Here is a 14733-nt window from a genome sequence, read left to right as displayed (position 1 = left end):
ATCACTGTTCCTTCCCTATGGCGGTTTTGCTCCTCCAGCCTGTCTGAAGTAATGATGCTTCCATGAGGCTCGATGTTTGAAAGAACTCCCGCTCTGGCACAGTGGAAGTGTGTTTCAGAGTTGTCTGCAACACTGCTGCTCTTTCTCCTTGTTCTGTGAACTGAGGGATCTGGGAAAGCCCGTGAGTGGAAACACCCCCCACCCCTGTCTTCTCCCCTTCTCTTAATCCCATTTCCCTCACCCCTGGGGTACTATCAGCCTAGGAGGATTGTGTCTCTGTCACCCTGGAGCTGAGCAGCTCATGTCAGGGATTCTCCAGGCTGTGGGGCCTCTGGGGTAGGTTGAGAGGGTGTGTAGGGGCTAGGGATGGAGGTCCGTGAAGAGGTGCTTAACCGAATTATAGTGAGCAACTTAAGTATCTTCACATAATCAGCATGACCCATAACTGTGATAGCACTGATCTCCTTTTCTTTATTTATTCAGGTTGAGGAGTGTGCACTAATAATGCAAATATAATCATTTTTAGCCCTGAGGATTAGGAAACTTGAGGCATGTTCGCATTACCTGGTGATGTAAATACTGATGTGATGTTTAATTTTTTAAAAGAAAGGCTTATTTACCACTGAAATAATCTTAAACATTATCAATAACTTTAAAACTGTTGTACTGGACAGTATGAGTTACCTGAGATGTACTTGGACTGGGGTTACTTGTACTCTGGCTTTCTTTTTCTCCAGTATGGCATGCAGTGTGTTCATTGGTTGGGGATGGTGGGGGTGGCTCGGAAAAGCGTGGGCTTTGACTTGCTTGGAATTCCTGAGTGAGTGCTATGACTTCATGCATTGTAAATACTGATGCTCCCACACCTGAATGCATGTGAAATAAAACTGTGACTCTTCAGTATTTGGTTCCAGTGCTAATTATTTAAAAGGGGTGGAATTTGCTCAGAAGGCTGATTTTCCATTATATGTATCTGGAGGGAGTAAACTCTGAAGACAGCTTTAGCTCTTTCTCCTCTCCCCACTCCTCAATTGTCTTACTCCCATTCGTGGTGCCACAGCCCAGAGATTAAGGAAGCTGGCTCTAGTAAGCTGGATCCTTTCAGGTCCTTCAGCGTGGAGAGGGGTCACTTTGGAGCCATGAGGTGGATGTTCCTTGTTGACTTTGGCTCTGACAGGCACCAGTTAGAGGCGGTCTCTTAGGTGACATCTCTTGCTTCTGCATCTGTCCGTATTATCCCCCTTTAAAAAACTTTTTTAAAATTTGTTGGGCTGAGTTAGGTCTTAGTTGCGCACTCAGGGTCTTCTTTGTAGCACATGGGCTTCTCTAGCTGTGGCATGGGCTTTGTTGCCCTGTGGCGCCCTACTTCGGGGGCCAGGGACTGAATCCACGTCCCCTGCGTTAGAAGCTGGATCTACCACTGGACCACCAGATAAATCCCCCCATTTGCTGCTTTTCTAAGCTTTCCTTCGGAGACTTGTCACTGCTCCCCAGGTCTAAATAACATGCTGTTGTTTGACTGTCGTGACAGCTCAGAGAGTATCCTGGCAGTCAAGGTCTCAGGGGACAGAGCAGGGCAGGTACAAGATCCCTGGAGCAAGAGAAAGAAGGTGCCCTGCTGTCACGCCCACTCACAGACTGCTTTTGTTGCTTTTTAGTGAGTCACACATGCCAGAGGCGGTGTTGGCATTCCATGGCCACCCCTGGGGCTGGTGCTCGGTTAAACAAGTGGTCTCCCCGCACCAGCCTGTTTCTGGCAGGGCTCACAGGTGATCTGACTGCGGATGTGGTGAGGGTGTCCACTGAGTTTGTGGAAGAGGCACCAGGAATCTTCAGTTTCAGGGGGAACTGTGGGCTTGTTCAGATTTCTCTTAGGTGGAGGTGGGCAGTGGGTAGCTCCAGGACAATCATCTGGCCCTTCCCCCAACCATGGGCTCTAACTCAGGTGGAAGGTTCTGGAGGTTGTTAAGTAAGTTGAGTGCACACTCAGTTGTGTCCGACTCTTTCTGACCCTGTGGACAGTAGCCCACCAGGCTCCTCTGTCCATGGGATTCTCTAGGCAAGAATACGGGAGTGGGTTGCCATGCCCTTCTCCAGGGGATCTTCCCAATCCAGCGATCAAACCCACATCTCCTGCATTGCAGGTGGAGTCTTTACTTCTGAGCCATTGGGGAAACCATCCCAATTTACACTCATGACTGGTGACACTGCCATCGGGTAGGTCCTCTGACTTGTTGTGAAAAGGACGTGGCCCTTTCCTGTGGTCTCCCAAAGAGCAACAAGGCGGGGATGGCAGCATTTCAGGAGCCCTGGTATCAGTGTCAGCCTAGACTGCATTGGACAGGCCTCACAGGGTCTAGGGTGCCCTTTCCTTAGGACAAAGGTGCCCTAAGTCCCACTGGGGAAGGAGTTTTTATCATGCGTACTTGGGTGGCATCACAGGGCCCTTCCGCGAGGGGATCCTCCCTTCCATCTGTCGGTTCCCGCCTCAGAGCTGGGGCCTGGATGAAGGAGTCGTGACTTCCCATGGTGGTGGCTGACCTCAGCCGTTTGTTCATGAGTGACTGATTTTTTTGTCTCTTGTGAGACACATCAAGCTGGAGCCCCACTGGCTGCCCAACTGTCTCACCCTCTCGGAACGCTGTGGTTTCTGAGCCCATGCCTGAGGTCATCTCTGTCAACACGCCCCAGTTGCCACCAGTCATAGAGATGGTGATCATGTCCACCGGCCACTGGTGGTTAGGTGGCCCCTCTTTGGGTATGTCAGCACTTCATCACCCTCAGAGACACAAAGGAATGTCTTCTGCCCTTGCCTACCCACAGAGCACAGCCCTCAGGGGACCTGAGGTCTCCAGGGCCTCCTCCCTGCAGCCTTCCTTAGGGAAGGGTGCATTATCTGGCCAGGCTTGGGAGTGTAGGCAGATGGTGGGGTGTCTGGTCACCGGCTTTACCTTCTCATCTCTTAGAGCTGTCTCACACGTTCCTGAGGATTGCAACACAGTCCTGGCACCTCACTTCATTTCCTATAGGTCAACATCAAGTCCGAGTTCCCAGGCACCCGGTTCCAACAGCAAGGGACTGGATTGAATGCCTTTACCAAGATGAAAGCTCACGAATCTTGGGAGAGTGAGCCATGTCCATATATTCCCCTCTCTCCTCCTTGTGTTCCGTCCCCTCGAGATCCGCACACCATGTTCCCCTCTACCCCATTAAGTCCTGGCCTTATTTTCTGGCAGGAGATGTAGGTCTCTTTCAACATTGCCACGGAAGCCTCTAGCACTCACAGAATGCCCTCCGTGTACGCATGATTTGAGCCTGTCAGCCAGTCTTTCTTCAAAACTGCCAATCGGTTAATAAAAGCCAGCCAAGCTCAAAGTCCTTACAATTACCAGCACCCCGTCCTTCAGCCCCATCCCACAGGGAAAGCTAAGGCAGACGCCAGCTCCTATCTGCCTGTGTGTCCTCCCAGTCCTGTACGGGTGGGGCCTCGGTGCGTGCGTTTGCATACCAGAGGCTGTTGCCCCCTCCACTTAGCACTACTTCAGGGTTCTCACTGCTGTCTTGACGTACAGGAAATGAGAAATCCAGGTACAGACTCAGCATCATGAGGATCTGCTGTTTAGGCCACTTCTGGAACAAATTGTCTTAATTTGGATTCCTCTAGAAGTAAAACCAGGAGACGGCAATGGCACCCCACTCCAGTACTCTTGCCTGGAAAATCCCATGAACAGAGGAGCCTGGTGGGCTGCAGTCCATGAGGTCTCTGGGAGTCGGACATGACTGGGTGACTTCACTTTCACTTTTCACTTTCACGCACTGGAAAAGGAAATGGCAACCCACTCCAGTGTTCTTGCCTGGAGAATCCCAGGGATGGGGGAGCCTGGTGGGCTGCCGTCTATGGTGTCGCACAGAGTTGGACACATCTGAAGCAACTTAGCAGCAGCAGCCCCAGAAGTAAAACCACCAGGGAAGTCCTAGAAGTAAAACAGGCTTCTTTGGTGGCTCAGACAGTAAAGAATCTGCCTGCAATGCAGGAGACCCAGGTTTTATCCCTGGGTCAAGAAGGTTCCCTAGAGAAGGGAATGACAACTCACTCCAGTATTCTTGCCTAGAGAATGTCACGGACAGAGCAGCCTGGCGGGCTACAGCCCAGTTCAGTTCAGTTCACTCAGTCGTGTCCAACTCTTTGTGACCCCATGGACTACAGCATGCCAGGTTTCCCTGTCCGTCACCAACTCCTGGCGCTTCCTCAAACTCATGTCCATCCAACCATCTCATCCTCTGTCATCCCCTTCTCCTGCCTTCAGTCTTTCCCAGCATCAGGGTCTTTTCCAGTGAGTCAGTTCTTCACATCAGGTGGCCAAAGTTTTGGAGTTTCAGCTTCAGCATCATCCTTCCAATGAATATTCAGGACTGATTTCCTTTAGGATGGACTGGCTGGATTTCCTTGCAGTCCAAGGGACTCTCAAGAGTCTTCTCCAACACCACAGTTCAAAAGCATCAGTTCTTTGGCACTCAGCTTTCTTTATAGTCCAACTCTCACATCCATACATGACTGCTGAAAAACCATATATTTGACTAGATGGACCTTTTTCAGCAAAGTAATGTCTCTGTGTTTTAATATGCTGTCTGTGTTGGTCATAGCTTTTCTTCCAAGAAGCAAGGATCTTTAGTTTCAAGGCTGCAGTCACTATCTGCAGTGATTTTGGAGCCCAAAAGTACAAAGTCTCTCACAGAAAATTGGATTAAAGATTTATTGAGCATGGCCCCGCCCATCAGAACAAGACCCAGTTTCCCCCACAGTCAGTCTCTTCCACCAGGAAGCTTCCATAAGCCTCTTATCCTTATCAGAGGACAGACAGGATAAAAACCACAATCACAGAAAACTAACTAAACTGATCACATGGACCACAGCCTTGTCTAACTCAATGAAACTATGAGCCATGCCGTGTAGGGCCGCCCAAGACGGACAGGTCATGGTGGAGAGTTCTGACAAAACTTGATCGACTGAAGAAGGGAATGGCAAACCCCCTCAGTGTTCTTGCCTTGAGAACCCCATGAACAGTAGGAAAAGGCAAAAAGGTATGACACCGAAAGATGAACTCCCCAGGTCTGCAGGTGCCCAGTATGCTGCTGGAGGAAAGTAGAGAAATAACTCCAGAAAGAACGAAGAGATGGAGCCAGAGAGGAAACAGTGCCCAATTGTGGATGTCACTGGTGATGGAAGTAAAGTCCGATGCTATAAAGAACAATATTGCATAGGAACCTGGAATGTTAGGTCAATGAACTTGGGATGTTAGGTACATGAATTTCTCATGAGGCAGGTAAGGTGGTCTGGTATCTCTTTAAGAATTTTCCAGTTTGTTGTGATCCACACAGTCAAAGGCTTTGGCATAGTCAATAAAGTAGAAATAGATCTTTTTCTGGAACTCTTGCTTTTTCGATGATCCAGAGGATGTTGGCAATTTGATCTCTGGTTCCTCAGTCGTGTCCAACTCTTTGTGACCTCATGGACTGCAGTGCGCCAGGCTTCCCTGTCCTTCACTATCTCCTGGAGTTTGCTCAAAGGGAGATAGTTTGCTCCATTGAGTCAGTGATGCCATTCAACAATCTCATCCTGGCTTCCATTCCCCTCCTGTTGTCAGTCTTCCCCAGCACCAGGATCTTTTCCAATGAGTCAGCTCTTTGCTGACTCAGGTGGCCAAAGTATTGGAGCTTCAGCTTCAGCATCAGTCCTTCCAATGAATATTCAGGACTGATTTCTTTAGGATGGACTGGTTGGATCTCCTTGCAGTCCAAGGGACTCTCAAGAGTCTTCTCCAACACCACAGTTCAAAAGCATCAATTCATTGGCACTCAGCCTTCTTTATGGTTCAGCTCTCACATCCATCCATGACTACTGGAAAAACCATAGCTTTGACTAGAGGGACCTTTGTCAGCAAAGTGATGTCTCTGCTTTTTAATACGCTGTCTAGGTTGGTCCTAGCTTTGCTTCCAAGGAGTAAGCGTCTTTTAATTTCATGGCTGCAGTCACCATCCACAGTGACTTTGGGGTGGGAAGTCACAAAGACTTGAGCGATGAGTTTGAGATGAGACCCTATCAGCATACAGTACGATGAGTTCCCAAGGGACTATCCACAGGAGCTGATGTAGATGTGTGTTTTTTTTAATTAAAAATATTTATTTGACTATGCCAACTCTTAGTTGCGGCACTTGGGATCTTTAGTTGTGGCCTGTGGGATCTAGTTCCCTGACCAGAGATTGAACTCACACCCTGTGCATTGGGGCCACAGAGTCTTAACCACCGGACTGCCAGGGAAGTCCCCTGAGTTCACATTTTAAGCTTATTTTTTTTCCCAGTTTTATTGAGAAATAATTGGCATACATCCCTGTATAAGTTTAAGGTAAACAAGATGCCTGACTCATTTACATATCGTGAAATGATTGCCACAGTAGGTGGTAATATCCCTCTTCTCGTACAGATACAATAAAAAGGAAAGAAAGAAGAAAGAAAATTTTTTCTTGTGATGAGAACTCTTAGAATTTACTCTCTTAACAATGTTCTTATAGATCCTGCAGCATTCTTAGCTGGAGTCATCATATTGTACATGACATCTCTGGTACTTACCTTGTAAATGGAAATTTGTGCCTTTTGACCACCTTTATCCAATTCTTCCTGACCCAACTTTTTAATTTGTGTTAACATTTCACTTGGAAAAGTTTTCACACATACAGAGAGTTGAAAACATTTCATATCCTCACCACTCAGATTCTCCCATTAACATGTTACTGTCAGTCTATCCCTCCATCCATCACTGCATCCATCAACTCTGTCTTATTTTGGAAATGCATTTGGGAGTCGGTTGTGGACATAAGTGTACTTCCTCTGAAATATATCAGCATATAAATCATTACCTAAAGGTCAATATTTGTTTAGAGCCCTTTTTCCCTTTTTTTTTAAAATTATTTTAAATTTTATTTTATTTTTAAACTTTACAAATTGTATTAGTTTTGCCAAATAACAAAATGAATCCGCCACAGGTATACATGTGTTCCCCATCCTGAACCCTCCTCCCTCCTCCCTTCTCCCTCCCCATACCATCCCTCTGGGTCGTCCCAGTGCACTAGCCCCAAGCATCCAGTATCGTTCATCGAACCTGGACTGGCAACTCGTTTCATACATGATATTATACATGTTTCAATGACATTCTCCCAAATCTTCCCACCCTCTCCCTCTGCAACAGAGTCCATAAGACTGTTCTATACATCAGTGTCTCTTTTGCTGTCTCGTACACAAGGTTATTGTTACCATCTTTCTAAATTCCATATATATGCGTTAGTATACTGTATTGGTGTTTTTCTTTCTGGCTTACTTCACTCTGTATAATAGGCTCCAGTTTCATCCAAAATATACAAGCAACTCCTACAGCTCAACTCCAGAAAAATAAATGACCCAATCAAAAAATGGGCCAAAGAACTAAATAGACATTTCTCCAAAGAAGACATACAGATGGCTAACAAACACATGAAAAGATGCTCAACATCACTCATTATCAGAGAAATGCAAATCAAAACCACTATGAGGTACCATTTCACACCAGTCAGAATGGCTGCGATCCAAAAATCTACAAGCAATAAATGCTGGAGAGGGTGTGGAGAAAAGGGAACCCTCTTACACTGTTGATGGGAATGCAAACTAGTACAGCCACTATGGAGAACAGTGTGGAGATTCCTTAAAAAACTGGAAATAGAACTGCCTTATGATCCAGCAATCCCACTGCTGGGCATACACACTGAGGAAACCAGAAGGGAAAGAGACACGTGTACCCCAATGTTCATCGCAGCACTGTTTACAATAGCCAGGACGTGGAAGCAACCTAGATGCCCATCAGCAGATGAATGGATAAGAAAGCTGTGGTACATATACACAATGGAGTATTACTCAGCCTTTTTCCCTTTAAGGTAAACTTTACATGGGCCTTCCCTGGTGGCCCAGATGGTAAAGAATCTGCCTGCAATGCAGGAGACCTGGGTTCAATCCCTGGGTCAGAAAGATCCCCTGGAGAAGGGCATGGCTATCCACTGCAGTATTCTTGCCTGGAGAATTCCATGGACAGAGGAACCTGGCGGGCTACAGTTCATGGGATTACAAAGAGTCAGACACGACTGAGCAACTTTCACTACTACTGACTTTACATACAGTGAAATGCATGAGACATTTTTTAATTTAACAGTGTTTTGTGTTTTTTTAAGATTTGTTTATTTTTGGCTGTGCTCGGTCTTTGTTGCTGTGTGCAGGCTCTCTCTAGTTGCAGCGAGTGGGGGCTGTTCTCTAGTTGCCGTGCATGGGCTTCTCAGTGTGGTGGCTTCTCTTGTGGAAGCACAGACTTCAGTAGTTATGATGCACTGGTTTGGTTGCCATGAGGCATGTGGGGTCTTCTCGGAGCAGGAATTGAACCCGCGTCCCCTGCATTGGCAACAGGATTCTTAACCACTAGACCACCAGGGAAGCCCACCGCTTGATGAGTTTTGACAAACGCATACACCTGGTAATCCCAAACCCTGATTCAGCTCTAGGATGTTACCATTGCCCCAGAAAATGCCCCAATGTTCCTTCCCAAGCACTGCTATTTTCAATTAGTTTATTTTGTTTTAATACCATCAACATTTCAGAGTAACTCTTACCATGGGACTTTAAAATGTCCCACATGTTGGATTTGGCTTCTTACTTCCTTGTGTTAGAGTTAGATTCAGGTTCAGTTGAGATTAAAGTTCAACAATGAGCACTGATTCAGGGTGGGGCTGTGTACATCTTCCTGAACCACAACGTGAGAGTCACGTCTGCTTGTTCCACGTTCATGAGGTTGACATGAACAGAGGGATCACATCTGCCTGATCCCTTCTTATAAGATTCCTTCAACCTTGATGATGGTGTTAGCATACACTGATGATTACCAACAAAGGTCCACCTAGTCAAGGCTATGGTTTTTCCAGTGGTCACGTATGGATGTGAGAGGTGGACTATAAAGAAAGCTGAGCACCAAAGAATTGATGTTTTGAACTGTGGTGTTGGAGAAGACTCTTGAGAGTCCCTTGGACTGCAAAGAGATCCGACCAGTCAATTGTAAAGGAGATCAGTCCTGACTGTTCATTGGAAAGACATGTTGAAGCTGAAACTCCAATACTTCAGCCACCTGATGCAAAGAGCTGATTCATTTGAAAAGACCCTGATGCTGGGAAAGATTGAAGGCGGGAGGAGAAGGGGACGACACAGGATGAGATGGTTTGATGGCATCACCGACTCAGTGGAGATGAGTATGAGTGAACTCCAGGGGTTGGTGATGGACAGGGAGGCCTGGCGTGCTGTGGTCCATGTGGTTGCGAAGAGTTGGACGCGACCGAGCGACTGAACTGAACTGATGATTACAACTTAAGTCTATTATTTCACTTAAGGTTAGGAAAGGATGTTTTTCAGATTCTGTTATTCTGTTGCCATTTATTAGCTAGAATTCTGTGAAGAATTCTCCATTGTCAACTTCTTGGTTACCCTGAAATATATTTTTTCTGTGAAAAGGGAAATAACCTGCTTGGCTTTTTCCCTTTGCTTGCCATTTTTGGAGTAATGAGTTGGTACTCTCGCAGTCTCCAAAAGTGACTGGTGAATTCTTTTTTCCCCTCTGTGAATCATTATGAACTCAGAGGTGTTAATATCCTTGCAGTCTTTTTGTTCCAGATGATACCTATTAAGTTTCTCTCTTTTAAAAATAATTTTTTTTAATATGTTTTGATTTCTTGGCTGCCTTGCATGGCATATGGGATCTTAGTTCCCTGACCAGGGATTGAACCCTGCATCGGCAGTGTGGAGTTTCAACCACTGGACCACCAGGGAAGTCCCTCTCTCTTTTTTAAAGAAAAGGCTCAGTTGTTTCTGCCCAGGGCCAGTGGGAGCCTCGGGCTTAGGCCCTGTGTCCACCCTGCATCTAACCAACCCATGAGTTCTATGGGGTCCACTTCCTGCCCACCTGACCCGTCGCTACCGCCACCAGGGTCCACAACTCTGCTTCCTTGATGGCCATTTCAGGAAAAGAGCAGAGTACCAAGTATTTGAAAACACACATCTGCTCCTATCAGTCCTCTGTTTAAGGTGCTGTCTGTGGCGCTCGGCATAAAGCCCAGGCCCTTGGATGGGAGGTCAGAGTTCATTTGGTCTGGTCTGTCCCGTCTCGCGGTTTCGGCTGTCACTGTGCTTTATCTGTGTTGTTCCACCACTCCCTGCCCGAGTGCTGCACCCTCTCTGTCAGGGCTCCCAGTTTCTGCTGCCTGCCTTGCACCTCTCCTTGGCTAACTCGTCTTCATTCTGGGGCTCAGCTTAAACCAGGCGTTCTCAACGCTGACCATACGTTGCATCATCTGGGCAGTGTTAAGAAATGCCAAGGCCTGGGCTCCACCCAAGATCAATTAACATCTGCATGCCTGAGCGATGAGGTTTGACTTTGCTATTTTTAAAAGCTTGGGCAGATGATTCTGATGTGCAGCCAAGGTTGAGAATCACAATTTGAGGTGTTCCTTCCTCTGGGAAATTCTTCTTTGTCCCCCAGGCCTGGGTTACAAGCTGTTTATTACTGTTGCCATCTTCTGCTCTTATCCCATCCCCCAGCTGTACTCGATGTAATTGGGTAACTGTATGTTTAAGGTATACAACTTGGTGGTTTTATCCTCATTTAATCATCTAGTACTCATTGTGTTGATTCTTGAGTTTCTTCCTCGCTAGACAGAAGCTTCACGTGGGCTGCGGCTGCATCTGTGTGGTTCCCCTGTTATTACTCAGCACATAGTAGGTGTTTGTAATTTTTATAAATAGTTATTAGGTTGATGTTTGGGCTGTATTTTGAGGTTGTGTGAATGCAGAGATGGTGGTGCTGCTCTGTTCTGTGGAATTAAGCCACAGAACACTTCTCTCTAAGCTCATTTCCTACTTCTCTGAACTACTTCTCTTAGACAAGGAGATTTGTGGGATCTTAGTTCCCCGACCAGATATTTAACCTACATCCTCAGCTGTGAACATGCAGATTCCTAATCACTGGACAGCCAGGAAATTCCCAACCAGCAGACTTCAGACAGCCCTTTCCTCTTCCCAGTTCTACCCGAAGTCGCTCCCTCCCTTTCTATCGGTCTAAAGAATTTCCCCAACCTCTGAGCTGCCTTTGAACTCACAGAACTTGTGGGAAACCTTTATTTGATATTTAGGCGTATACATGCTTTGAGGTGTTTTTAAAATCATCCATTGGGCAACTTGGTATATGAAATAATTTTTATATTTTTGTTAGTTTCTGGTTTTTGGATGGCGATTAAAGCATTGCTTACTGGAAGAATAAAGGGATATTGACACTCTGGCATTTGAAAAAATGATTCTTAAATTAGTTTTTTATTTTTGGTTAGTAAAGCTTTCCAGTTGTCCCTTAGCAGTCTCTGAATTGTTTAACTTTTAGTCACAATGCTTTTTTTTTTTTGCCATGCCTGCAGCAAGCGGGATCTTAGTTCCCCAACCAGGGATCAAATCCACGTACTCTGCGGTGGAAGTGCAGAGTCTTCACCACTGGACCCCCAGGGAAGTCCCACAGTCACAGTACTTAAACACTCTAGTTGGATTTCAAGCCAAGTGGGATCTAGGACCCCTGCTCTCATGGTTGTTTCCAGATACGGCTTCAAGGGCAACACTCAAAAGTTTCATGGACTGTTATGCTGCTATGAAAAAAAGATTTTAAAAAAATGCCTAAAGATGCACAAGAAATTTTACCAACAGTTGTCGTTCAGTCGCTAAGTTGTGTCCGACTCGAGTCGGACTGTAGCATGCCAGGCTTCCCTGTCCTTCACTGTGTCCCTGAGTTTGCTCAAACTCATGTCCATTGAGGTGATGATGCCATCCAACCATCTCATCCTTTGTCGCCCCCTTCTCCTCCTGCCCTCAATCTTTCCCAGTGTCAGGGTCTCCTTTCCAGTGAGTTGGTTCTTCAAATCAAGTGGCCGAAGTATTGGAGCTTCAGCTTCAGCATCAGTCCTTCCAGTGAATATTCAGGGTTGATTTCTTTTAGGATTGACTGATTTGATCTCCTTGCTGCCCAAGGGACTCTCAAGAGTCTTCTCCAGCTCCACAGCTCAACAGCATCAGTTCTTTGGTGCTCAGCTTTCTTTATGGTCCAACTCTCACATCTGTACATGACTACTGGAAAAACCATAACCATTGTTAACGATGGAGGACACTAATTAAATGGTTTCTTGTAGCCTTGGGTTGGGAAGGTCCCCTAGAGAAGGAAATGGCAGCCCACTCCAATATTCTTGCCTGGGAAAATCCCATGGATAGAGGAGCTTGGTGGGTTGTACAGTCCAGAGTATTGAAAAAGAGTTGGATGTGACTTAGCGACTGCTGCTGCTGCTGCTAAGTCACTTCAGTCATGTCCGACTCTGTGTGACCCCATAGACGTCAGCCCACGAGGCTCCCCCGTCCCTGGGATGCTCCAGGCAAGAACACTGGAGTGGGTGACTAAACAACAGCAATTTGTAACCCTGGTCCTGTTGCAACATGAGGTCTGTGGCTGCCTTTTTCCGTCCACCAGAGGGCAGTGTTCTATTCTACCTAAAAGTCGGCCTCCCCTTTGAGGTCTTCTCTTTCAACTCCTAGCATTTCGCCTTCTCCAGTGATCCCCAAACAGTGTTTCTTGAAATTTGATTCTAGAAATACAACTTACATTGCAACACTGCAGAGATATACATCCATATGCAAATCTATATATGCCTATATAACTAAAGTTTCATAAAATAACACTTATCTTTGTAGAGAAGAGACTTGTGGTTGCCAAGGAGAAGGGGGTTGGGGAAGGGATGGATGGATTGGGAGTTTGGGGTCAGCAGATTCAAGCCATCATATAGAGAGTGCAGAGACAACAAGGTCCTGCTGTACAGCACGGAGAACTATGTTCAGTATCCTGTGGCAAATCATAATAGAAAAGAATATGAAAAAAGATGTGTATCTACAGCAAAGATTAATACAACATTGTAAATCAACTACTTCAATAAAATACAATTTTTTAAATAACCCTTGTCTCTTTACTATGTGTAATACTGATTTTTTCTTTCTTTTTTCTGCTCTCTTTCATTTAAAAAAGTTCTGATCACCCAGATTGAGTTCATGATTCACAAACTGGGTCTCACATATTGCCTTCGATTTCATTTAGTCTGGCATCGTGCCTTTTTATGGATGAAGAGACAGAGGGTTAGAGAAGGATGCTCGGTCATGGTGGGGCTCAGAGCAGCAGCTAGGAAAAGGTTTCGGGGCTTCGGACTTGTGGTCTGTTGCTCTCAGCATAGTGACATTCCTGCTGAGGGAGATGCAGGGCTCCAGCAGGGCGCGGCCGCAGGGGGCGGGGGAGGCAGTGTGTGTGCGTGCGTGTGTGTGTGTCCACGTGTGTGTTGCCACCGCCCACTGATTGTCACATTGGTGCCAGCCTCTGGAACTTTGCGTGTAGGTCCTCCTCGCCCTGTCTCAGCAGTGGTTTGTTTTATAGCCCAGAACCAGGCACGTGCATAAACTAAACGGGTAGGGAGTCCCTCATCACCGTCCAAACATCTGCTTTCTGAGGGTGGAAGTTCTCATGTGGTCCAATCCTTGCTCTGTAGAACGCCACCCAGAGAACATTCCAGATCGACTACCGCCGTAACCGCTTCCTCAAGGATGGCCAGCCCTTCCGCTACATCTCGGGAAGCATTCACTATTTCCGTGTGCCCCGCTTCTACTGGAAGGACCGGCTGCTGAAGATGAAGATGGCTGGGCTGAACGCCATCCAGACGTAAGTAGGAGGGCACTGGGCTCCCCTCCGAGGCAGAAACACGCGCACCTGGAGTGGGGGACCAGCTGCATCTCTCTGTGCAGAGGTTTCGTTGCTCAGAACGGGAATAGCATGGTCTGGTATCCCACTTGAGTATTCTTGCCTGGGAAATCCCATGGACAGAGGAGCCTGGCAGGCCACAGTCCACAGTGTCGCAGAGAGTCGGACACAACTGAAATGCCTTAGCATGCACAGTGTCGTGGGAGAGGTTTGTCGTGGGCTTGGGTGTCACTTCTTTAGACAGTTAACTACTTCTTCCAACCTTGAACTTTGTCAGCAGAAATCATAAAATGAATATCAGCTTAAAAAGGCAGAGGGAAGTAACAGTGATTGAGGATTTGCTGTGTGCGGGACAAATGACATGGATGATGCCATTTCTCCAAGTCAGCCGAATGCAGCTGATAAAACTGAAATTTGCCGAGGCATGTGCTTTTGGACAGAAATCCAGCTGAGATTTAAAGATAAGGGTGTTTGTAGGTGGCCGTAGCTCCTCTCAGCTCCTAGGGGAACATGCCTTGTTGCGTAGATCCCTGAAACCTAGTTTGTCTTTGTGGTTCTGCTGAGGTGATTCTATGGCCCAGGGTTACAGAATCACCCCCAATAACTATCTCTCCTCATCTCTTCTGTTTGTTTCAAAATGACTAATTGAGAAGGAAGTTGGGGTGGCTGGCCACTCTGGTTTCTGCATTGCTGATGTGGATTGCTGATAACTTTTCAAAGATAAAGTATGAGAAAATCCAGCAGCAGATTCCTGGGACAGATGGTTAGGGAGAATCCCCTTCATTTTTCTGGTTGTAGGACCACTGGGGCCTGTCTGTAGTTTTAGCCCTAAAATTAAAGTTTTAAAACT

At 46.6% G+C, this 14733-nt stretch overlaps 1 protein-coding gene across 2 annotated transcripts in view; it reads left to right on the top strand.

The window, feature by feature from the left end:
• The window catches only part of GLB1 (galactosidase beta 1), a 103558-nt gene that overhangs the window by 13299 nt on the left and 75526 nt on the right, over positions 1-14733 (top strand). For both annotated transcript variants that reach the window (XM_086365684.1, XM_086365685.1), the window contains exon 2: positions 13675-13844. In XM_086365684.1, coding sequence (XP_086221810.1) covers positions 13675-13844 — 170 coding nt within the window. The remainder of the gene's footprint in view (positions 1-13674; positions 13845-14733) is intronic.

Source organism: Bos grunniens, chromosome 22, assembly GCF_055505025.1.
Source record: "Bos grunniens cultivar Pamir isolate PY7600 chromosome 22, Bosgru_T2T1.0, whole genome shotgun sequence".
NCBI lineage: Eukaryota > Metazoa > Chordata > Mammalia > Artiodactyla > Bovidae > Bos > Bos grunniens.
This window is presented reverse-complemented; position numbering and strand designations above follow the sequence as displayed.